This window comes from Salminus brasiliensis, chromosome 19, assembly GCF_030463535.1.
Source record: "Salminus brasiliensis chromosome 19, fSalBra1.hap2, whole genome shotgun sequence".
Taxonomy (NCBI): Eukaryota; Metazoa; Chordata; class Actinopteri; order Characiformes; family Bryconidae; genus Salminus; species Salminus brasiliensis.
The window spans coordinates 32,002,877-32,027,477 of NC_132896.1; the positions used below are offsets into that span (position 1 = coordinate 32,002,877).

The 24,601-nt window shown below is 43.3% G+C and overlaps 2 protein-coding genes across 4 annotated transcripts; both read right to left on the reverse strand.

The window, feature by feature from the left end:
• Positions 1 to 1,382: 1,382 nt before the first annotated feature.
• cnot6b (CCR4-NOT transcription complex, subunit 6b) lies at positions 1,383 to 14,401 on the reverse strand. 2 transcript variants are annotated; one of them, XM_072663746.1, is made up of 12 exons: positions 14,143 to 14,401; positions 12,058 to 12,179; positions 11,319 to 11,505; positions 10,217 to 10,302; positions 10,014 to 10,118; positions 9,029 to 9,097; positions 8,700 to 8,857; positions 7,862 to 8,016; positions 7,003 to 7,157; positions 5,073 to 5,306; positions 4,132 to 4,334; positions 1,383 to 3,661 (listed from the first exon to the last, which is right to left on the reverse strand). In XM_072663746.1, exons 2-12 carry the CDS (start codon positions 12,167 to 12,169, stop codon positions 3,449 to 3,451), a joined length of 1,677 nt encoding a protein of 558 aa, XP_072519847.1. In that variant the 5' UTR covers positions 12,170 to 12,179; positions 14,143 to 14,401; the 3' UTR covers positions 1,383 to 3,448. The 2 variants fall into 2 exon arrangements, with proteins under 2 accessions (XP_072519847.1, XP_072519846.1); XM_072663745.1 differs by lacking the exon at positions 14,143 to 14,401 and adding an exon at positions 13,914 to 14,096.
• Positions 14,402 to 16,299: 1,898 nt separating this feature from the next.
• Positions 16,300 to 24,583, reverse strand: simc1 (SUMO interacting motifs containing 1). Of its 2 annotated transcripts, none has more exons than XM_072663601.1 (10): positions 24,072 to 24,583; positions 22,378 to 22,596; positions 20,852 to 21,111; positions 19,863 to 19,932; positions 19,596 to 19,756; positions 19,388 to 19,483; positions 18,957 to 19,088; positions 17,857 to 18,013; positions 17,603 to 17,687; positions 16,300 to 16,728 (listed from the first exon to the last, which is right to left on the reverse strand). In XM_072663601.1, the coding sequence occupies exons 1-10, from the start codon at positions 24,204 to 24,206 to the stop codon at positions 16,517 to 16,519; spliced, it is 1,527 nt and encodes a 508-aa protein (XP_072519702.1). In that variant the 5' UTR covers positions 24,207 to 24,583; the 3' UTR covers positions 16,300 to 16,516. The 2 variants fall into 2 exon arrangements, with proteins under 2 accessions (XP_072519702.1, XP_072519701.1); XM_072663600.1 differs by having other exon boundaries at positions 21,346 to 22,596.
• Positions 24,584 to 24,601: the final 18 nt, after the last annotated feature.

The following is a 24,601-nucleotide window of genomic DNA, read 5'->3' on the forward strand; positions in this document are numbered from 1 at the left end:
CAAACAAATCCAGATCCGAGCTGGGAGTCTGAACACAGCCCAAGACTTGTTTAAGCTGCTGAAGTTCAGAGGTGTCTCGGGAGTGATGCCCGTCACTAAGCGCGATTCATCCCAGTATTCCCACACCCATACTCCTCCCACCCGCCCCCCAGCGTGGGCAAAGAATTCAGCACAAACTGTGTGTTTTGTAGAAAGGAAATATGCAATACACATTTTATTCACACTTTACAAAAAGCTACTCAAATCTACTACAATACCTTCAGCAATTCAAGGTCATCAACAGGGCAAAAGGTAAGATTTACAGAATAAGAAACAAAACAAAAGGACAAGAGAAACTGATGGTGCTGAAAAAGCTGAAAAAGCCGTCCTGAATCCTGCTTTAGCTTCACTGTTAAAAACCACTTTAAAAAATTCCTACGGCTGCATAGTGGAAAAAGGCCAATTTGAGCTAAAGGGTGAGAGCGAGTCCATTTGTGTGGGAGAGAAAGGAAGGGAATTCATGTCCTCGTTACATTAAGTGCTAACCGAAGCATTTCATCTACTTTCCATAAAATAAAAATACAAAAAACAAAAAACAAAAAAAAACACACAACAAAAATTTAACGTCCCGCTGCAGTTTATGATCCTAACAAGTTACAGATTTACTGAATTTTGGTCCGAAAGCTCAGAGCAATATACCAAAAAAAAAAAAAAAAAAGATGCAGAGAACCCTGAAAAAATAAAATAATAAAATAACAAGAAGAAGAAAACAAGAAGAAGCGCCCTGTCCCTCTCCCACTTCAACAAAAGGAAGTATCTCAAGAGGGAAATCTAATCTAGACTGGCTTCATAGAAGAACGCACCACGTGGCACTACACAGGAAAGAGTATGGCCGTACTAGAGAGATCACAGAGAACACAACAGAAGTCTAGAAAAGGATCATTATAATTATAAAGTCAGGTTTGGTTTGAATTGTACAGAGAGGAGAAACAGGTGTCTACGAGAGCATGCTTTTAACTGAACAACAGATTCATATGCGGAGAGCTCCAGAAGGACAGAAGCGGCGAGAGCGGCGGAAACAGCCCGACCACAGATGCATTTAGCTGCGAAAATAACCACATTTGGGTGACGTTACAGACCTGATTCCATTGCGTAGTACAGTAGTTTCAGAAAGTGTACACAACGTCAGAACAAGCAAAGGGCGTGAACGACGAAGAGAAACGAGGAGGAGAGACAACATGAAGAGCTCCAGAAATGTCAAACAGTGTTTTTTTGGAAAGGATGAGAGGTTGTGCAGGTGTTCACTGGTAGTGCAAGATAAGGGTACACACCGAGGCACAGATGCCGATTCTACACAGCGTGGCGTGGCAGGAGTGTTGGTCGATAGCTTAAGTGGGCGTGTCGAGCAGAAAAACGCCGGTGAGCGCTATCTCCGCGTCAGGTGGTGCGACAGCTCATATCTCTTTAGCTTTTCTTCCCCTATAACCTGACTGGAGCTGCATGGATGGATAGATTGACGGATTAGCTGATCGATTGACGATTGATTGATTGATTAAAGGTCTGTACAATTTCAGTACTGCAGTCACAATTAAAAAAGAAAGAGAAACCAGGACTGAATAAAACACTGGGGAACAAAATCTGGAGAGTGCAAAAAGAGTGGCAGTGACACCTGGGAACAACCTCTTGTCCGTGTTTTTTTTTTTTAAGAAGCTGATCATTTTTGATTTCTTTAGATAAAAATGCAGTCATACTTACAGAATACAATCTTTTTTTTCCTTTAAATTCAGATCATAATTTATCTTTAGTACAAAAACATTAAAAAAAGTTATTTGCGTGTGGCTCATATACAATCAAGTACAGGTTAAATCTGTGTATTTATATAGCTATATTTGTCTGTGTTTGTAAAAACAGTCAGGAAAAACCCCACAAGGACGACGGACAATGGGGTGGGTGGGGTGTGTGAGGGTGATTTTATGGCTGGGTGGGAAACTACTGGCCGCTATGACGGTGCTACAGACCTCCAGAGGATGAGAGTGTAGATGGTGGGGCTGAGGATTTAATATTTATATTAAAAAAAACCAAAAAGAAACAGAGCGTTAACCCCCTTTACACCCCACCTCCACCCAACACAGTGAACGGATGCTGGTTGAATACAGACTCTCTGAAGTCGTCCCCCCACTTTCCCCCATAAACCACTTCCACCCACACAACACATGCCCTGCCTCCTCCTCCTCCACCACCACCAAGTGGGAAGTCACATCCCTTGTGAGATTTTTTTATTTATTTATTTATTTTTAAACGAAACCAATCCAGGTGCATAGCTCCGTGCCCCGTCACACCGAAAAGGAAAGGTGGTGGTGGTGATGGTGGTTTTGGGGGGGGGCATGTGGAGTCAATGCATTAAAAACACGAACGTGCAGAAAGGAGTGCTGCTGGATTCGCCCAAATCTAGTTTACATTAACGCGAATAAGCCACCGGCGCTCGCTCCCAGGAGGGCGAGCTCATGTAAGGATGAGTGCGTCGGAGCATTTGAAGTATTTAAGCTAGTTTAAAAGCTATTTGCCACAGTGTTCTCGCTTCAGATGTCTTGCAGAAACACGCCGTCGAATTTCAACACAGATCAGATAGATAAAATAATTATCAACACAATAAGCGCAGCACCACTCTCTGCACGCCACACACCCACAGCTGCCAGGGCTGGAGAACATCTGAAGACTGGCACCCATAAAAAGCATGCATGTGTGTGTTTGTGTGTGTGTGAGAGAGAGAGAGTCTTATAGGGTCGGAATGAGCAGAGTTTCACTAAAATAATACACGTGCAATACATGTGCGAAAAGCTAAATCCAGGATGTTGACGGCGAGCTATTGCTTGTCAAATACTTGGGATACGTATTTGAACGGCCTCCGAACTCAGGGCTTCCAGACAAGAAAGAGGAGGTTCAAATGCACTTGAGGTTGAGGAATCATTGCTGGTTTTAGGTTATTAAGAGAAACTACCAACGGCATTAAACCTCCGCTTCCTTCAGCTCGAACTGCCTTTATGTGGAATATGTAGCCATTCGCTGTTTCACTACACCACAAAGCCCGAGACATGCGCGAGTTAACGGTACGCACAGGCCACTGTCACAAATATGGGACCCACTAACTACTTGGGCCTTCAGGACAGACGTACTGAGAGCACTGAGTGAAGTTGTGCAGATTCAGCAGAACTCCACGCAGTCTGCAACTATTAAAACCAGGCATTACAGCGCCCTTAGCAAATTTGGATCCATCAGGACTAAAGACAGGAAGTTAAAAAAGAAACGAAAACAAAACAAAAGCACGGGAAAGAAGAAGTGACCAAAAAAGGAAAGTGTGTAGTTTAGAGGTTCTATCGTTTTCAGTAAGTTTCCAGAAAAAATTAATAATAAAAAATAATCATCGTGTCAGAAGTGGGCCTCTGCTGCGCCCGGTGGCCAGAAGGTCTCACTACCTGCGACCAGGTAGGTGCACTCCGTTGATTTGGGGGAGGTGAGGCAGGGCCAGCTCGAGTTGTGCAAACAGGGAGAAGTGATCAGAGGGGATATTGGGGTGTGGACAGCCAGTGATACTGTTCTCCAGGAGCCAGTCAGGGTCCAGAGGTCCCAGGACCCCCAACACGTTGAGCTGTGGCTCAGAGAAGAAGATGTAGTCGATGATACCCTACAGAGGGAGGGGGGGTGGGGTGGGGGAGAGATTCTCCATGAATAACAACATAGCTGCCAGTTTTAAACATACACTACATAGACAAATGTATTGGGACACCTGATGAGTTTCTCCTGCAATTGTTGAAGTAATTGTCTCTACTGTGATTATGATTTTAGAGGAGCATTGCTGTGAGGATTTGATTCACTAACAAGAGCGTTAGTGAGGTCAGGACGTTGGATGAACTGCTCCACAGCTCAATGCTGGGGGCTTTATACCCCTCTAGCCCACGCTTGGCATTAGGCAGCATGGTGCCAGTAGGTGCCTGTTGATTTGCTCCAGAGAGTCTAATTCAATTGGCAGTACTTCTCTACATGGACTATACAAGCTGTGTGTGTGCGCGTGCATTTGCACATCTGTGTCAGCAATTGGTGCAACTTAGCAAAGCAGCCGAATGCATTCATTAGAAGGGGTGTCCACAAACGTACCTTGAAATCAAAGGTATAGTTGGTGTAAGGCATGAGCCCGTTCTCGTAGGTACTCTTGAGCTTGAACCCGTGCGTTATCCTGCTGTTCGATGAGCCGTTCTTGCCGTTGCAGTTGAAGTTGGTTAAACTGTCGCTGTAGCGCAGCTCTTTGAAGTCTTTGTGCGTGCAATCCACACCACCTGTGCTCAGGAATTCCACCACACCTGCACAAAGACGCAACTTATAAAAACACAAGCAGGCAAGCAAACGTGCCTTTAAAGCAAACACAAGTGCACCTGCACAGGGAGGAACACCGGCAAACCGCATTCCTTAAATTGATAGGGACATCAAAGCGGCTCATTCCTCAACTGAAGGAGGATCTCTGAACTGTGTGATCACAGAGCTACAGTTCTCGCTTGTGAGAAATGCAGAAAACTCAGGTTTTACTCTCCTGCTAGTCGGTCTTCTTACCGACTGACCAAGAAACAGGACCTGCTCTTCAACTCCTCTACAGCACTTCACGTTCCTTCTTGGGGGGGAAAAATGGCTTCTGAGGAATGCATCTAAAATTAGTCCCATTAGGAAGTTGCTGAAAACCCTGATGGTTGGCTGTCATTCTGCTTGGGATCCTCTATTTCAGTCTGCCTATCAAAGTGCTAATTACGTTCTGAGCACAAGCTGTTAACACGATGATCTCAACAGGCCCTGCTATAATGGTCTTCTTGACAAAGTGCTAAAATTCACAACAGTCTTTAAAAACCTCTCGCCACATGAGGGCACTGCTTAAAACTGCTACATTTACAGCTAAAACCACTTTACAAGAACGAGCATGGCAACAGAGTTACCAGAGAACAAAAGCTACCAGCATGACTGGTGCCCGTAATGGTCCCGTAATGGTCCCGTAATGGTCCCCACCATCCTCAAATGTCTGTTGACTGCAGCATTAGCATGTGAGGACCAACCTGAGTCAGGCAGCGAGTTGAGATCAGCACAAAGCACCAGAGGAACGGCATTGGTTTCCCCAGACACCGAGGAGAGCTTGAGGCTGCGCGTGGCTTTGTCCACGATGTTCTTCACCTCCGAGAGGAACATCATGGTCTGCACCAGCTTTACGTCCGAATACTCCGGGTCCCAATGCATGTGGGCGTTGGCCACCAGGAGGAGCTGTTTCTCCATGCCGTGAAGAGACTTGCCGGCTATACACAAAAGGAGATAAGGCCACAATTAACTTAAAGTTCCTTGAGGACGTTTTAGAAGTTTGAAATGGTGGAGAAACCTCTTAAGGTGCTTTGAGGAACCTTTTTCTACTAAAAAAAAAAAAAAACAAAAAAAAAAAAAAACCTTCTCTTGAAGGTTCCTCAAAGCACCTTAAGAGATTACACAGACCCACACGTCAGGTATTCACCTTCAAAACTACATTAACATCAGTTTCATAGGCCCTAAAATAGAACCTTGTGGGACTACACAGAATATGCTGAATGTTCTGAATTATTTTTTACATTGTAATTTCAGAAACCTAAGATTCAAGGGTTTACGAGAGCACTAGAATTAAGTAGGACATGTTTACTGACGCACAGTCCAACAACATTAAGATGATGTACTGCATGTCTGTATAGAAGATATACAGTAAATTTTATTATACAACATGCATTACAAAAAAAAGGTGTTGCACGTTTTGTATGCAAGTGTACAAGTGTGTCTGTGTGTATAGGCAGAGTGTATTCCACAAAATAACCCCCATTTCCAAATATTCCACATTTAGGTTCTCCTAATGTACATACAGCACTGTGGCAAAGTATGAGCCCCCTGTAAAAAAAATGAATGAAAAGCTATATATACGGGCAGTACAATAAAACAGCACACAGAAAGTCATGGTTCTCCATCACTGTGTTCTTTAAAACATCTCCAAAGTAAAAATCTAGAAATCTACCAGTGATAAGTTTTGCTTAAAAGTGCGGAGCAGATCTTTTTGGGCACCTCATCACAGTTCCCTCTAAACTGATTCTGGAGTGCCTAAGGTCTAGGAATGCACCGATCCATCTTTTTTTATCCGATACAGATACCAATACATGAACTTTTCGTATAGGCCGATAGCCGATATCAGTCCAATACCATTGGACCACCGTTCAATTATTAAACCATAAACCTGACCCTCTGGGAGAGACTTAAGGCATCAGGATTGACGTAATCATTACTTTACTATCTTGTAAAACAAACTATAACAAATGAACACAATTTTTGTTCACTTGTCACTAAAATTAATAAAATGTGCTGGACCTCAGCAACATGCTGTCTGGGCACAGGACTGCAGCTCCTCCCTTCTCGGTTCTTCTTATATGGCAGACAAGCTGGATTACTCACTGATAGCTGATAACAGGCAAAGGGCACCATGCTGGTTACATAGGGGGAGTTTGCTGTTTGCTATGGTTGTGAAGCCTAGAATACCGGTGGTGCAAGAACTGAGTTCTGTGAACAGACCGGCCCTTTGGGTCAGATTAATTATTCGATACCTGATCCAGCCAATTTTGTTAGTATCAGGACCGATATCCGATCCTACTATGCGATCAGTGCATCTCTACCAAGGTCTTGCACATTTTGCTTCCAACACACCTGATTCTACTATTGGCCTAATTCACAAGACCCTCTGAGAGCAGGGAAAGGGCAGCAGTACTCCGGCAACTAGCACATACTGTACTACTTTGTGAAGGAGAAATAAACCTCAGTGAGAGCAATCTAAAGTGTTGCACCACACAGTCCTGTGTCCACCCTCTGATTCAACTACCCACCCTCTTTCATTCTGACTGGTGACCTTGTGCCCTGTTACCACGTCCTGCTACAGGATATGATGAAGGGTCCCCTGAATGCAGCCTAACTGATCAGTTTATGACTCACATGTCATCTCCATCATTTCTCTGCGCAGCTCCAGCAACACTGCCACTCCGATGTTGTCCTTGGTCATAACCCGATTCAGCATGGCTTCTGAGCCCTCAGAGTTGGCCATGGCTATCTGGTTGAACTCCACCGTGTGCTTCTGCACCACGCTAAACCTGAAGGATAGACGGAGACAGCCCGCATTCAAGTCCTGTGAGGTTACAATACTAATAGAAGTTTAGCACAGCTTCACCATTAACAGCACAGCCTGCAACATAATTACATACAGCACTGTGCAAAAGTGTTAGCCCCCTTTAAAAAATAAAATAATGAAAAGCACAACAGCATATAGAAAGTCATGATGGTTCCTAATAACTTAGTACATTAAAACTTCTCCAAAGTTCTTCTCGTGGAGTCTAGCATTATTTAGAGGTCTCCTCCAATACCTGAATTGGTAAATCAGTGCTTAATGATGGTAAATCAGGTGAGCTGCTGATGGAATTGAACACATCCACACACTGATCTCTATTACTTTCCTCAAAGAAAGAGAAATTCTTGTTAACAGTTACTGGATTTGTGTTTAGCTGCATTTGTTCTAATGTGATCTTATTGCTGATATAAATGCTTTTATAGTGAAAATAATTAGTAAATAATTCACGCACCACTAAATTTCATTCTGCACTTTGCTTAACAGTATTATGGTATGTAAGAAACGAAGACCGTAGGGTGGATTTTAAGTGGTATATCAAATGGACCCCCATATAGCCCAGCTCTAGGTTACCTTTCTTTGTTTTTGACTGAATTACTGTTGCGCGAGAGCCCCCTAAACAGGTCTTATTATTTAAACTTGAGGTGCAACAGTAAAAAAGGATGTACTTACTTTTCTGTCTTGTAGAATATTGCACACCCATCCACATGTTTCCTGTCCGATTCTGACATGGTTCTAGCTCGGGACTTTGGGCTGAAGAATCCCTCGTATCCCTGCCCTTTCAGCTCCACCAAGAAGTAGTTAAAATACTGCTCCGTCTCCACTTCCTGTAGAGTATAAATCAACAGGGTCTTCAAAAGCACTGGGGAACAGGGCACCTAAGATTTTGGCCCACACTACTCTTAATGATGGAGTCTCCTGATCATATAGCTTTAAAATGAGCTACTTTGCTTAATTTGCACACTACTTAAGCAGGCTATAACAGGCTATAGGCTCCGACTCCTTTCCTTAGTTCTTCCACTGCTCCACAGCTCAATGCTGGGGGGCTTTATACCCCTCTATAACCCATGCCTGGCATTAGGTGCATATTTATCTGCTCCAGAGTCTCCCATTCTCTTGGCAGTCCTCCCCTACAGGGACTAGACAAGCTGTGTATGTGTGCATTTGCACATCTCTGTCAGCAATGGGTGCTTCAACTTCAAGTAGCTGAACACAAACGTAGTGTCCACAAACATCTGGACATGATTCAGCTCCAAATGCTGTTTGTATGAGGTACAATGCAGAATTGCCTTAAAGCAACATTATGCAAGAATTGCCGTATCTTGCTCATGGCTCCCCCTACAGTCAGGAAGTGAAAGTCACTCTTTGGACTGAGGCGGTAGACTGATAATCCAGGATTCTTTATGGTCCCTTTAAAGTGCTTATAGTACACTTATTATAGTGGATGGCTCCTTTAATATTCACACAAACCTCAATTTTCTACATCCACACAACCAAAATCTCCTGGTACCTGTAGGCTGATGACGTCAGCATTGCAGCTTAGGATCTCCTGCATAATGGCCTTCTTCCTGTACTCCCAGTTGAGCGCCCAGGGTGGGCAGTAGCCATAGAGCTGGCGTGTGGCGTACTTATCACACAGCACATTGTAGCACATAACTGAGAACAGGGCTGTGTGGAGGCGGAAGAGATAAAGCAGGGTAAACAACAGGGCCTTTCTTTAAACGTGCAGTAACCTCCCGCTAGATCCCAGACATGCAAATGTGTGGAGAGTGTAAATGGTGAGTAGATTAAGGAGCAAATCAGTGTGTGTAACTGTAGAGACTTCTGAGAAACAATTACCTGCAGGCCTGGTTCTGTCAGGCTCCTGCAGTACAATCCATGACCTGGGCGGTGGTTGCTCTGTTGGGACTGAAGGGACAGACACACATTACACCACAAAGTACGCTTTCCCCAAGCTAAAACATACACTCTCCCAAGCTTATTCAGGTGCAGGCATGTTCTTCTAAAGGTGCTTCAAATTGGTGCTTTGAGTGATTCTATTAAAGAACCGCTTGAAGTTCCATAAGGAAATATATTCAAAACGTTCTGCTAAGCTTACATGGTCACTTGAGTGAAATTGTGCTTGCTATGGCGTTGCTAGGTGGGCGCTACAGTGTTCCAAATCGGATAAGATGGTTCTTAGTGGTTGTAAGATTGTTGCTTTGGTATCCTTGGTGGTTTTTACGGTGTCTCAGGTGGTTGCATGATGGGTGCAATATAGTTACTCGAATGCGGCTATGTTTTTGTTCCTGTAGCTATAGTGGTTGCTAGTTGCTTTGCTATCCAAGCGGTTGTTATGGCATCCCAAGAGGTTTCTATGGTGTTGCTAAGAGGTAGCTAGATCACTGCGATTGAGATGCTTGAGGGTGCTGCTTAGTGGTTGCTAAGGTGTCACTAGTTTATTTGTATCATCATGACATAAGAGAGGTGCACAAACATTTGCACCCTATTCTTTTCATTTCTGTGGAACAAGCCCGAATCACACAATCAGACCAGACCTCCAACAATCTGGAGCTGCAATGTGCAACCAGACCGGAAATGTGTGAAGAACCCTTAAACTGCTAAAGAACCTTTAAAATCAAGTGAAACTTAGTGGAGGTTCTTCATTCCCACTTTATCATATATTACAAACAGTCTCTATGAACCAAAAAGTGGTTCTATGGCATCGCTCAAATAACAGGGTGCACCAGCCTGCACCAGATGGATTTGCATACTTGCAAGATAAGACACCCTACAACATGCAGCATCCTCAATGCTCATGGCTGAGGAAGCCTTTGAAACCTACTGCGTTTAATAGCACCGGCAAGATTGTCCAAAAGGTAGTTCAGCAGTCGGCGGGTGCCATCTGGTTCCTGGTACAGACTCATGAGATCTTGTGCAAGTGGATTTCCTGTGGGGATACGAATCAGAGTTATGCTACCATCCAGCCTCTTCAACATGGTGGGGTCCTCAGGATGGAGAGGTTACCACATCAATGGTCACACTCACCTTTTAACCCCAGTGTTTGTAACTGAAACAGTTTCCCCAATTCGAAAGGCAGAACCCGCAACTGGTTGTTATTTAAAAGCAGTTCCCTGTGGAGGACACAGGGAAATGCACACTTTAGGACAAGCTCTCCAGTCACAGAACTTACTGCAGGGCCTAGCTTGCTTATTACACTTCATAAGAAAGACTGGTACAAATAACAGATGCTGGCAGTCAATGTGCACAACCTGTATATTCACCTACCAATGATCTTGCCTCATTCTTGGGTGGGCGAATAAATATAAAGGCCTTTTGGATTTAGAAATGAATGATTGTTAATCATTAATGTATTTAATTTCCCTTGATCTCTCAGAGCAGTGCTCCCTAACCCTAGCCATGCAGACTCACAGTCTGGCCATGGGCCTCCAGGATAAGGGTTTGAGACAACGACCATAGAGTTATCTACACCGATCAGCCATAACATCCGCACCACCAGCCTAATATTAAGTAGGTCGCCCTTGTACTACCACAACAGGTCTGACATTCTAGGCATGGACTACACAACACCTCTGAAGGCATCCTGTGGTGTCTGGCGCCAAGACATGAGCAGCAGAGCCTGTAAGTCCTGCAAGTTGTGAGGGGGAGACCTCCATGAACATTGCAGGCTCACATGTGGTCCTTTCTTGGAGCACTTTTGGTAGGTACTGACCACTGCACACCGGGAACACCCTACACGACCTGCCTGATGTTTGAGATGTTCTGACCCAGTCGTCGAGTCATCACAGTTTGGTTGGCTTCTCAAAGTGGCTCAGATTCTTACGTTTGTCTATTTTTCCTGCTTTTAAGAACAGTTTAATCATTCAGTCACTTCAGACGTCAGAGATGCTAAGGTCATGGCTGATCGGTGTATGTAAATTACCTCAGTTTTGATTGGCTGCTTAGTATTATTTCCCAAAAAAATGAAGAACAGTTTTCCATGACCTGAGTCCTGATCCCTTTAATTAAACAAGATAAAATAAGTGTTTCTACTCTCTAATGCTGGAGTTCAGCAAAACTCATATCAGCACTAGGACAGGCTAGTAGGACCCGTTCATCATCTTCATTTGCACTGCAACACCACACTCACCTGAGAGACACCATAGTGCCAAGCTCTGCTGGCAGGCTCCTGATCTTATTGGACGACAGGTCCAGGTACACAAGGTTGTGTAGCTTGGCAATGTCAGGTGGGATACGTGACAGCGAGTTGTCACTGAGGTGCAAAGCGGTGAGGTGAGTGAGCGACCACAGGCCTGAGCTTAGACTCCGTACTTTACCTGATAGACAAAAGAAAAAAAATGCAAAGCAGAGGTGAGAATCTCCAGCTAATCAAAATCGGATTGGAGTTTAAATTAAATATGCAGTTTAACCATTTAATAGGCATTAAAATAAAAAAAGATATACATTTTGTTTTTTTACTAGATTCTCTGGCCCACATTTCACACAGGATTGCTATGGCTTCTTTTTCAACTTTATAAGAAACCCTTTTATATACGTATAAAAACAAAAACAGCACAATTTACAGGCACTACAGGGATACTATAGGGATTACAGAGATTTCCGATTAGCTCAGTCGGTTAGGGCCTGGTGCTAATAACAACATGCTCCCCATACAGGCTACAAATGTCTATGTGCAGTGGTGGTGGTTAGAGCACTAAGCTAATGAAGACTATTGATACTCGGTTTCGCGTTTGCTCAATAGTGTGAAAGTGTGTTTACTGCATTGGTAGGGTAAGTAGACTTCCATCCATGTCCACAAATAGTGATTATCTTTGATACCTGGATACTACGGGCACTTACACCTCCTGCACACTGTGTCCAATACTCACCACTTATTTCAAGCTCAGCCCAGTAGGATTTTTTCCCACTTGCTGCTTCTTCACTGGACATAATTGTATACATCCGCCTGGGATCCGGCGGCTCATACTTCTCCTTGGGCATTCCTGGACCACTGCGCAAGGGGAAAAAAAAGAAATCATCAAAATCACAAATACAAACTGTTCATTCTTTAGGATGTGAACTTTCCATAGTCACCACCTATAAAGTAGATCCACATTTTCTTTAGATCCAGTTTTTCTTCTTGGGATTAGGTTATTTACACCATCAAGAAATATTTCTGCTGATATTACGGTTCTAACAGTACCATCAACACCTCGTAGCTAATCACCGTTCACTGTTGAACCAGACAGTCTGGGGCTTGACCTCAAGCCTAACCACAACGTCTGAACCGTCTCAAAAGCCCATGCTGATCGCTCAGTCACTCGAGGACTGTATCAGTGTTTAGCACAAAGACCCTAAGAAACCGAGCTCCAACCATGAGAGCTACCTGGAATACCAACAGGGTGGACCACAGACCAGTCTTCTTACACAGAGCTGGAAGAAAACGGTCCAAGTGCAACTCCTCGGCATGCATCCTGCATTAACATGAGCTATTAATATGCCAATAAACTTTGAATAAATCTGCTCTGAACTTTGCAAGGTCTTAACAAGTACTGCCACCTCACCATAACATAGCTGCACTTTGTGAGTCGCTGATTTTCCAGGTTGGTAAAGGAGAAAAAAAGAGACCCTAGAGAAGCAAGGTATAAAAAGAAGATTTCGGATACGTAAACCGTTTCCTCAGTTTAACAAATCCATCCATTTATTTATCCAACTTCTTATCTTCTACCTTCTGGTCTGGGTCACTCTGGGCCAGGAGCCCTGTTGGAATCACTGAGCACAGGGCAGGAATACCCACCAGGACAGGGTGCCAGCCAAACACAGGGGATAACACACACCCATGTAGTCAATTTAATAAATAGTTCATTTAGATTAATAAAATATTCATTCAATTTAATAAATAGTTCATTTAGATTAATAAAATATTCCCTTAATTTAATAAATAGTTAATTTAATTTAGTCCACACTTCCTCAATTGAACAAAACAGTTCCTCAGTTTGGAGAGCCCTTTTATAAATATTAATTTTTTTAACTTTGATACTTCAGGACCTCTCTAAAAACACCACTAGTGCTAATAAGCTACATTTAATCAATATATTGGATGACTGGCCTGTAAACAGTTAGTTAGCTCGCTAGCTGGCTGCATGTGTACTAAACTCTGTATACTTTATTAATATTAGCTATCTAGCTATATTCCTTAGCAAATTGCTTAATTTAACTGTTGGAGGTGTCGTGTTTAACACGATTACCTAATATATACTTCTGTAATTGTGCTGGTGCGGTTGTTTAGTAGTTGTTTACTTTAGCCAGACAAGCTAAGCTAAGCTAAGCTAAGCTAGGCTACGCTAACACGGCCAGGCTGCGGAAGCAGGCTATCTAGCAGGCTAAAAACATAAATAAAATTTATTTTATTATTAATAAAAAGGGCTTAAATTAAATTAAGTGGCTTGGATTTATGGTAATTAAACGATAAATTAATTGTTTTAATTTTATTTTTAGTACCTAAGGCACATTTGGTAGCTGTGGCAAATCCAGGTCCGGAAACTCCAAATCCGCTCCATGGTTTTGCTCCAACTGCCTGGGCGGCTCTGCTGCAGCAGAGCCGCCCAGGCAGTTGGAGCAAAACCATGGAGCGGATTTGGAGTTTCCGGACCTGGATTTGCCACCGTAGTATCTCAGCAATAAAAACACCACAACATTCACGGCCTGTGAGAGCTAGGCTAACGTGCTTTCGTTAAGGACGTACCTGAAGTCTCGGTTATGAACCATGCTGACAAATAGGACTGAAATCGATCACTTAGAGCCTATTTATCGTGTTAATTGATCGTCCACAAGCAGATCGTCGTTAATGATGCCTATTCCCAGCAGCAGCAGCAGCAGCACAAGCAGGCTAGACAATAACCCAGAGCATCCAGCTAACGCGCCAGTCTTAAACCCATAGATACGTTTTAAAGCCTTTTTTTGGGGGGATTTACCTTTAAGAGCATACCAACCGCCCGATGTGAGCGTCGTGTCCTGCTGTGGGCTTGGGCTTGGGCTTCACTCGGGTTTGCGCTGGTGGATTGATTAGTGTCACGGTAAGCAGACGGACATGCTGGCTGGGTTCAGTCAGTCCGTCAGTCCTGCTGCTCATGAAGGAAGCGACACTTCAACTGAGCTTCAGCTCTGAGCCACGCTGGACCAAAATAACCCTCAGTGATCCCAATGTGGGGAGATGTCCAACGATTTCACATAAATAAAGAGGTATCTAGCTCTAACAAGTGCCCATGTGCGCGTTCTGGGACTAACACGTGACTACGAGCTGCTACTCAGGTACAGGTATTCAGGTAAGAAGGTATTCAGGTGATTTGTACTTAATCCAAGATGATCCTGAAACCTATGTGGATGCTCAGGACATATTTCCAGATCTGGAGTATTATTATCAACTCAGTTTACACACCATGGATCCCAGGCAGAGGATTAGGCCTAACCCCATGACCACAGGTTTGTCGTGCACACCCCTTTAAATGAAGGCATCCAGCTATTTTTGTACTTATGTTGCACACATTGCTGACACAGATGTGCAAATGCATGCACACACAGACAAACATCATGAACCTATTGACATCCTGCCTAATAAAGCCAGGCGTGGGCTTATGGAGTGGGGGTGTAAAGCCCCCCGGCATTGAGCTGTGGAGCAGGGGAAGAGCTGTTGTGTCCAACAACATCCAATCTCATACTTTTGAGGTGAGGTGAGGTGAGGTGAGGTGAGGTGAGGTGAGGTGAGGTGGGGTAGGGTGGGGATCATCATCCAACATCCTGACCACACTAATGCTATTGTTGCTGAATGCAATCAAATTCTCACAGCAATGCTCCTCCAAAATCTAGTAGGTTGGATAGTCGAGACAGCTACTCTATCAAGGATGCAGGGTGAACTCTTTTAATACCTTTGATTTTAGAAAAAGACAAAGCATGAGCAGGTGTCCCAATACTTTTGGCATGTTTATAATGTTATATATAGCATTTCACTGTTACACCATACTGTGTCTGGCCAAGCTGGTCTGGCTGGTTGACCAGTATAGGGTACGTTTTCTGCCTGGCTCATCAACAGGTATGACCAGCTCAAGCAAACTAGGTTGATGGCCAACTTGGTGAAGTTGGACATACTGGTTGACCAGCTAAACCAACAAACTCTAATGAAAACATACTCTGGTTGACCAGCTTGGCTCTAGACCAGCAGAGTATATTTTTGTTTGGGTTTGTGGTGAAGCTGGTTTACCAGTATGACCATCCTGACCAAGCTCAACCACACTAGACTCAGTTTCATGCTGATAAAACCACCAAAACCATCAAGCCCAAGCTCAAAACATACGCTATGATGGTTAAGACCTAGGGCTAACCAGCTTGCTTTCCAGCATAGGGTGTTTTCCCCCTGGATGACCAACTTTTCTGGTGCTACCATCATGAGTTACATCATCAGTAAAAATCAGTGAGTCTATTCCACGAGCAGCCATGCAAGCTCTAGCCACCACACTACCTCCACCATGCTTGACTGATGATGAGCTTGTTTGTTTTGGATCATGAGCAGATCCTTTCTTTCTCCTCACGTTGGCCTTACCATCACTTTGGTAGGGGGTAATACCAATCTGTGGTTCTTACTGCTGATGAGCGTTTTGCAGCTTGTGGTATGACCTACATTTCTGGTCTCGGCCTACTTTGATTGGTGGATTGGGATATCTCCACCCCTGACTTGCTTCACCCATGAACTATGGATATTATTGGTGGTGCTGTATAGGAATGTCATTGCAGTTTTAGTGTACTGTATTCTGAATAGATGTGAATAGATGTTTATTCTCAAATAATAATAATAATCATAATATTTCAACTATATATTTTCCCAAGGACTCGCATAATTTTGTTGTAAAGTTGTGTGTTTTCTAAGCATGATTTCAGGCGATTCTACCCTCATCTGCTTACTCATTTCTGACAGAATAAAAGCTGTCAATTTCAGGAAAAAAGTTGTCAAAATTGACAGTTTGCAGCATCTGCTGTGAAGCCCTGACTCACAATATTGCTGTGGCCTCATGCCAGGAATGGGTGCGGCTAGGCTACAGCTTCAAGCAACGTAGCCAGTAACAGATATGACCCAAGAACCCGTCAACATTGCTGGTAAAGTTCTTACATTTAAGTATTAAAACAACTTGCTTATGTTGCATCTGTTCCCACCAACATTATTAAGCATCTCTGCTGCCACAGGAAAAGAGAGGACAAGCAAAAACACAAACAGCACAGACACAAGGAAATCTATATAAAACTATACATGTATTCAACAATTAAAAGAAAGCTCAAAGCTTTCAAAACATTTGTTCGTTACTGGAAACGGATCCCCAGTAAATGGTGCTGTAGTTGGGATAATGACTCTTGTGTTTGCGAGGGCAGGGCATGGCCGATGTCCTTCACCGCGCGAGATAAGAAAGCGTCCGCTGCCTCTTGGACTGCTGCTCGGGTGACCCGGTCATTCTGGGTCCACATGGGAGGGCGGGTCAAAGTGAACCGCTCGGTAATGGAATAGCGGAGGTGACCTGGTGGGCACAAGACAAGGATTATAGAAACCATGTAAATGTCTAAAATTAAAAAAATTAAATACATACATTTTAGAGCAGAATTCTTTATATATTATAAATATATATATATCTTTTAATTAAAGGTTAAATCTAAACATCTGTCTGTCTGAATATCACTGTGCATCTCTAGCTCTAGCATGAACAATATAGAACTATATAGAGCAACTCATGAAAAAATCAAGTAAAAGCTTAAGAGGTTTTTTGCCTTGTTGAAAAAAAAAATCTTTGGATTGGTGGTAAACCTTTTGTAGATGCTTCTAAAGGTAAAAGGTAAAGGTGCACATATTCGTCACTGCACTATGTACAGCTAAATGTGTCCTCTGCATTTTACCCATCTGTGGTAGTGAACACACATACACACACACTAGTGAACTAGAGGCAGTGAGCACACACACACACACACCCAGAGCGGTGTGCAACCAACTCCAGCACCCAGGGAGCAGAGAGGGTGAAGGGCCTTGCTCACGGGCCCAACAGTGGCAGCTTGCCGAGCCCGGGTATCGTACCCACAACCCTGTCATCAACAGCTCTAACCGCTGAGCCACCACTGCCCCTACAACCTGCAACCTACAACACCAAAAAAGGGTTTTGCTATCATCAAAGAACCCTTACTGCTTCACGGGTATGACCTCAAGTGTGTCTAAGCATGCATTGTGATAGAAAAACGGCTTTAGACCTTGTTAAAACATGACGGGCGGTCTCCCTAACCTAGATTAGCTTAAGCTAAGACTAAAAAAAGCTCCTCAGTTGTCTATAGACCAGGACACGTCCACGTCAGTCTTTAAAAATAAATAAATAAATAAATAAAATAACCACAGTGTCCAGTATTCACCTGTCATCACTTCTTCATAACTGAGCATCAGCATCCACAGAAGCTGCAGCAGCTCATCCCACCGCTTCCATCTCTCTGTGCCATCCTGCAACACAGCGAGTCCGGACGAAGAGCTTCAAACATACAGTCAGACATTGCTTCACAACAGCCACTAGACACGTCAGGATGGTGAGAAATACACTGAACAAAGCAAAGGGTGATGTTTGCGCCATGACGTTTAGCAAAGTGCTGGCTGAAGGTTAGTGCTGTCTTACTGATGGATCTGGAGCCAGTGTGGAGGTCTGCAGAAAGTGAAGCAACAGTTTGAAGGACATGGGCAGAGGTCTCTTCTGAGAGCAGGCCTGGTCCAGCAGCAGTTCCAGCAGCTTGCATCTCAGCAGGTTGCTCTCCAGGGTGCTCAACAACAGCAGTCTAATAGCACACAAAAGATTTTTAATAGACACTTAAATAGTAAAAGAAAAAAAGCCAGGTGCAAACATCCCAATACGCATTGTGATCGGATTACGATCGGATCACTCAAACCACATTCTGAGGTGGTCAGAGACGGACCTCATCCACATTTAACTGAATGTAAACTGAATGCATTTTCTGTGATCAGATTCCTTTAGGCAAGAGGAAGTGTGTGTGTGTGCGCTCATGCTCATGCTCATTTATCGGTAAATTAGAAGTATTACAGAGTGTATTCTTTTGCACTGACAATCTAATATTATCTGTCCAATTTTTTAAAAATGTGGGTCAGGAAATTAATTTATTATTAATTTCTTTAATTTATTAATTTTTAACAAAAAAAAATATTTTTTTCCTCCTAATTTTTTATTTGGTGCTGCCAATTAACCCACCCCTTCATAGCTCCCCCTAGCACTAGCAATGCTCCTGACATCAGGAAGGTAAGGACATAAGGACAAGCCAGTCATAGCCTGTTTTCGATCTGCCGCTGACATGGCATTTCTAGGAAGCCGACGTGCTCAGAGGAAATCGCCAGCTCCCCAGCTCCACCACACCAGCTAACAGACGCCTGTGCCGGCCAACATCGCTTTCTGAGTAATAAGGGAAGAAGTCACGTCCAATTGTGCTCCCTCACTCTCCTGCTGGTGATGGCAAAGCGGCATGACTCATCATTCATGAATAATGATGTTTCAATGTCTATAATTTCATATAGCCTTAACACAGACTGATTTTACCTACAAGGATGTATTAATATGCTTATTTATTCCATTACAGGTTAGTACTACAATGCCAAATCCTCAATAAAAGCAATTCTTCTCTGCACAACAATCAGTGAACACCCGTGCGTGAAAGAATCTGTATAATGCAAGGTTTTTCCCCACTGCTTCTCCAGATCACAGTGTCTCACCTAAGCTGTCTGCATGGGGCAGTGCTGTTGAGGCTGTTGCACAGCTCCTGAGAGAGCTTGTTGGAGGTGCAGGTGGGTGTGCGGTCCACTTCCATGGCTAATAACAGCATCCTCTGCAGAATGAGCAACATCCTATTAACAAAAAAATAACAAGGTGGTTTTTTAAAAGCGTATAATCATCCGTTCAATCTACATCAGTTCATCCCTGCCTATTTGAGATGCGTTAAAAGGAGTGTTTCAACCTGGACTGCTTTTTTAATGAGGCACAAACACAGGCCAGCCAGTTAGAACAGAGATAATTTGCACAGATTAGCCATAAAAGACAATAACAAACATAAAAAAATCAGAAGTTTACTTATTGAATTGACTGTTTTTCAGATCAAAAATATGTAAAAAATGTAGAAAACAGATTTTTTTCTCAAGAAACTTACTTAAGATTGCAGCTTTGTTCCCTGTTTTGCATCATGCCATCCTCTGAATTGCAGAACGACCGTTTAGCGGCGTCTAATAGCCAATTCATGACATCCCTAGGAGGGAGAGAGGGCACTAATGTGAGTACTTACAGTGATACTGTGATATACTGCTGGTTGAAGAAAGTAATATCTAAACACATCATTCTGCATTCAGACTGTGACTCACCTGACCTGCCTGAACTTCTGATCGCACGAGAGCACGGTCTTAGCAATAGAAAGGTGAAGGCGAAGGATGGGGAGCTTAAAATGGAAGTCATCTTCCAGCACCTGCAGCACGTACTGGAACAGCATACAGCGGGACTCACTCCGGAGCCTCCTTGCTTCATCCTTACAAACAACAAACAGGAGTGATTCCCAGCAGAGGTCAGATCTCTCCTACAGACACAGCTGGATGTTGTTCTGTGTTGTTTCACAGTGTTTTAATGATGCCCACCTGTTCAGACATCACTGATGTTAACAAATCCCAGTCCCATGGAACTGTTGATACATCTGCAGGGTGGTATCTGGATTGACAAAGGAACACTACTCTTTACCAGAGCTCACGATCACCATGCATTAATTTAACCATCACCATCATTACAAATATCACATTTTATGTATTGTGGTTGATGATGAGCTGGTTTGGGCAGACTTTTGTTGGGTTTGGGTCAGTTTCTGGCAATGTTTTAGGCTTGGGTCCGTTTAGGATAGAACTTTGTTGGGTCTGCATCAGTTTTGAGCAGAATTTTGTTGGGTTTGGGTCCATTTCTGATCATTTTTGGGCTTGGGTCAGTTTAGGACAGAGGTTTATTGCTGTATTTGGGTCCATTTCTAGAAATATTTTAGGCTTGGTCAGTTTGGGACAAAACTTTGTTGGGTCTGTGCCAGTTTTTAGCAGAATTCTGCTGGGTTTGGGTCCGTTTGACAATTTTATGGGATTGGGTCAGTTTTTAACAGAGGTTTATTGAGCTGGAATCAGCTTCTGACAAAATTTTGCTGCGCTTGGGTCAGTTTTGGACAGACTTGTAGCTGTGTTTGGGTCGGTTTCTGACAATATTTTAGGCTTAGGTTAGTTAGAGAGGTTTGTTGGGCTTGGGTCAGTTTGGGACAGAGGTTTGTTGGGCTTGGGTCCATTTTTGGCCACAATTTTGCTGGCCTTGGGTGAGTACTCATCCAAGACTTGATGTGATTCAAGCCGGACCCTGACAAAATTCTGACAGGCTTGATTAAATTTTCAGAACAGAATATCCAGGTTTAGAACAGGTTTAAAACTCAAAACTTGATGCTGTGGGTTCGGTCAGGCTCAGACAGAAAGTTCTCAGGCTGAACTCAGGTGTGGACCAATTTTCTGACCAAATGAAAGCTCTACTGTAGATCGTATCTAGACCTTACATACAAGCAATGGCAAGGCGATGATCACCATGAAGCAGAGTTCTCACTCACTTCTGTGTCCTCATCAGCAGATTGTAGGCCTCCAAGGCCAAAACTTCAGCAGAGTGCGGGTCCAGGAGGATTCCTCTCAGAAGGTGAACGGTGATGTCCGCAGGGGGGTAGTAACGAGGCTGTATTAAATCAGAGAGCAGCTGCAAAGTGCCCTCTGGGTAGCTCTCTTCTATTGTGCTATAGACCAGGCTTAGGCTCTGTCTGCACAGTGGCTCAGCTTGACCAAAGTCTTCATCGTCTTCTTCCTTATCATCTTCAGGCTGTTGAAGGAAAGAGCTGGGTTAGTTAAAGGTGGAGAGGGACAACATATATGCTATATGGCTAAATAAGGAATAAGCTATGTTTACTGGCAATCTTTAAAGGAACAGCCCAGCCGAAAGTTTATACAGCTGTTCTCTATCCAAATTGGAGCCAAGATGTGTGGTGTCAGAAGTCAGAAGTCAGAAGAAGAGCACATTACTGTCATAAAGAGAACTAGCAGGAGAAATCTTTACCATATTCTGAACTCCACCTCCAATGATGTGTTTCAGCTTTTTGAACTGCACCAGGGAAATGTGCTGCCTGTCTTGAATTTGGGATTCTGAGTGATTGTCATCATCCGTATCCTGATCACCCAGGCCATGTCTTACCCACTGACTTGGGGGAGAGCTTTCTGGCGACACTAGACCTTTAGACTCTTTCCAACTGAACAACATTTTCTCTGTAATGGAAGGCAAAGGTGATGTACTGGGTAAAAAAGGGCTACCGAGTGGACTCTCCATGGCAAGAGAAGGTGAGCTGGCAAGTGTGTCTGGAGAGTCACCAGCGAGGATCTCTGTGGATGTAGGGCTGCAAGACTGTGCACAGGGCAGGCTGGAGGTGGGAGATGCCCCACCTGAGGTAGATAGCATTTTACAGGGGAACTGTGATTGAGCTTGAGGGGTATTTGACTTGTGTGTGTGTTTATTTTCATGCAAATCTGCAGTTTCCTTCAGGAATTCAGCTTGAGGAGCACTGGAGAAGCTGCACGTTGTGGATACATGTCCTTTGTTATCTCCAACATTGGATTCTTCAGAGAAAAAAAAATCGTCTATTTCACTCGGGCAGTAGTAAGGACTGTCCAGGCTAAACAGTGAAGGTGCCGTGTCGAACCAGCTTTGAGGAGAGCTTATCGCTTCGTCATGTTCCTTGGGTGATTCGGTGCTGTGGTCAGCTGCTGGTGAGAACTTGAGCTGGGAGTGTTTAGTGTTCTGTAGTCCCTCTTGAACATCATGGTCCTCGAGGATCTTTGGGGGTAAGCTTCGGAGTCTATTTGAACGTTCTGGTGCTTTGATTTCAGACTGGTCTGGAGCGCATGTGCGGTTCTCATTATGAGAAATGTGTCCTGGCTTCTGGATTCTCATTTTCTCTGAACACTTCTCCTGATCAGAGGATACAGAGACCGAAGACTGGCGTTCATCGCTGTCGAACGAATCCAAATAAATGACATCTTTATCAAGATTTGCAGTACATGAAGACGGCGGGACGTGTTCACGGGGTTTGCTTACAGCACTGATGGATGAATCCACGCAGTAGTTTTCTGCTTGCGTTGACGTGCGAGCCACTGCTTTTCTCTGCGGCCGTCTGCCAGAATCGAAGACGTCGCTGGGAAAATGGTAATTATTTAGGTCTATGACTTCAACCGTGGGGCTCTGAACTCTACTTGATCTCCGTCTGAGCTTCGGTCTCGCGTGGGGAAACTGGTGTCCTGTTATGTCGATTAGAACCTGAGAGAAACATGAACACAAGGGTGAGGCTCAGGACAACTCTCACAGTAAATCTCACAGTAAAGCTGGCTAACAACAACTTACTGGACTGACATTACTTAAAAAATTAAGACTATATATTTTCAGACTATATGTGCAACGTCAGACATATTTGACCAGTTTGACCATTTCAGACTCAACATGATTTTTGACAATATGTAAACAATGTCAGTTTTATTGGCCTGACAAAGTTCCCTGATCCACAATACAGCTCACAATGAACTGGGTAATGCAAGGACACCTGCTCAGTCATCTTCTGAAATCAAGGCTTTTAAAAAAAAATTCATCCTGCTTTTATTGGAGTAACTCTACTCTCTCCTGTCCAGGGAAGAAGTAGAGCTTTCTACTAGATTTGGAGAAGCATTGCTGTGAGAATTTGATTGATGTCGCATGCAGCGACAAGAGCGTCAGGTAGGTCAGGATGTTGGAAGATCACCATCCCACCTCATCATCCCTAACTGCTTAAATTTGATGTGAATAAACGTATTACGTTTCAACGGTTCCCTGCTGCACAATACAGCTCACAATGAACATTAACAGTAATGCCAGTAACGTTGACAAATGGAGGTCGATACACACATCAGCACACATCAGCACATATCAGCACATATCAGCACACATCAGCTTGTAAAATTGGACACATTTAGATGATCACCATCATCATCTAATAATCTTTATAGAAAATTATAGATAATAAGAGATATAAACACAAACAAAACACCTGGATTCAATTATATTATTATAGTTTTGACTGAATATCCAGTACTTGATCAAATCAAATCAAATCAAATCAAATTTTATTTGTCACATAAATAGTCATACACAGTATAACTTGCAGTGAAATGCTTTTATGACAGTCTGCCCACATCAAGCTATACAATAAAAATCTACATTTAAACTTAACTAAACCTTAACTTAATGAAGTAAAGTGCAAAAGTGCAAAAGTGCAAAAGAAAAATAAAATTAAAATTAAAAAATAAAAATAGAATAAGTTACATTTAAGTTAAAGAATAAAATATAAAAATATGAAAATATAGAACAAAAAAAGCACAAAAAAAATAAAAATACAAAATACAAATATATATACAGAGATGAAATAGTGCGTGTCTGTGTGTGTGTATATATATATATATGTATACATATGTACATATTTATCATGTACTAATCTTAAGAATGGTGATTTAAATATCTCCAAAGTTATAAGTTATCTAAATATTTGTTTAATAAAAAAAACCACTGTGATGTTAATATTTATTAGTGCAGTCCCCTTACTAAAATACAGTGTGTAAATTCAGGGTCACTGGACTGACCCCTGTGAGATGCTCATGCTGTGCGTTGCAGTGTGGACCTGCTCAGCACAGTTAGCCAGTCGTTATACTGTGATTATATATAAAAACAAACACCTTAACTAGTTTAGTTCAGCAGTGCAGACTTACAGGAGTCACAGCGAGGAGTTTGGCTCTGGTGAACGGGACCGAGTCCTCTCGCTCGTTACTGTAACTGCCAACAAACTCGATGTCAGAGTCCTGCTCACTGCCGGAGTCCGAGCTGAGTGAAATCACACCGTCCATCCCCGCTGTTAACAACTAAACACACGTAAACAGCTGCTCAATTAGCAGATCATGTCTTCGACAGGAGAGTCATGAGCTCTATATTAACTATATTAACGCTGATCATTCTCCGGCCAGGTTAGCCAGCGTTAGCTAACTTGCTAAAAACAACCGGCTAGCGCATACAGCGCAGCATCACTTAGCTAGCTAGCTAGCGCTAACGTCGCTCATTTAGCTGGCTGTTTGATGAAGTAGCCGAGACTGTTGCTCGAAGGCAGCTGAAATAACATTAAAAGCATGGTATTAGTGAATTTCACGGGAGGAGAGGCGCTGGTTGGGTTAGCGAGAGAGAGAGAGCTAGCTAGCTAACAGCAGCCGAGCCCATACGCGCACACAGGCGGGTGGCACCGCTCTGG

Excerpts from the sequence above, each read along its gene's own strand:
- cnot6b (XM_072663745.1), bottom strand. The coding sequence starts at position 13,936 with ATGGTTCATAACCGAGACTTCAG. Across the intron at positions 10,119-10,216 it reads ACAAACACTGGGGTTAAAAG|GAAATCCACTTGCACAAGAT; the intron begins GTGAGTGTGACC and ends GTATCCCCACAG. Across the intron at positions 8,858-9,028 it reads TGACAGAACCAGGCCTGCAG|CCCTGTTCTCAGTTATGTGC; the intron begins GTAATTGTTTCT and ends GCCTCCACACAG.
- simc1 (XM_072663600.1), bottom strand. The coding sequence starts at position 24,206 with ATGGACGGTGTGATTTCACTCAGCTCGGACTCCGGCAGTGAGCAGGAC. Across the intron at positions 19,484-19,595 it reads CAGAAGTTCAGGCAGGTCAG|GGATGTCATGAATTGGCTAT; the intron begins GTGAGTCACAGT and ends TCTCCCTCCTAG. Across the intron at positions 16,729-17,602 it reads TTATGAAGAAGTGATGACAG|GTCACCTCCGCTATTCCATT; the intron begins GTGAATACTGGA and ends TGTGCCCACCAG.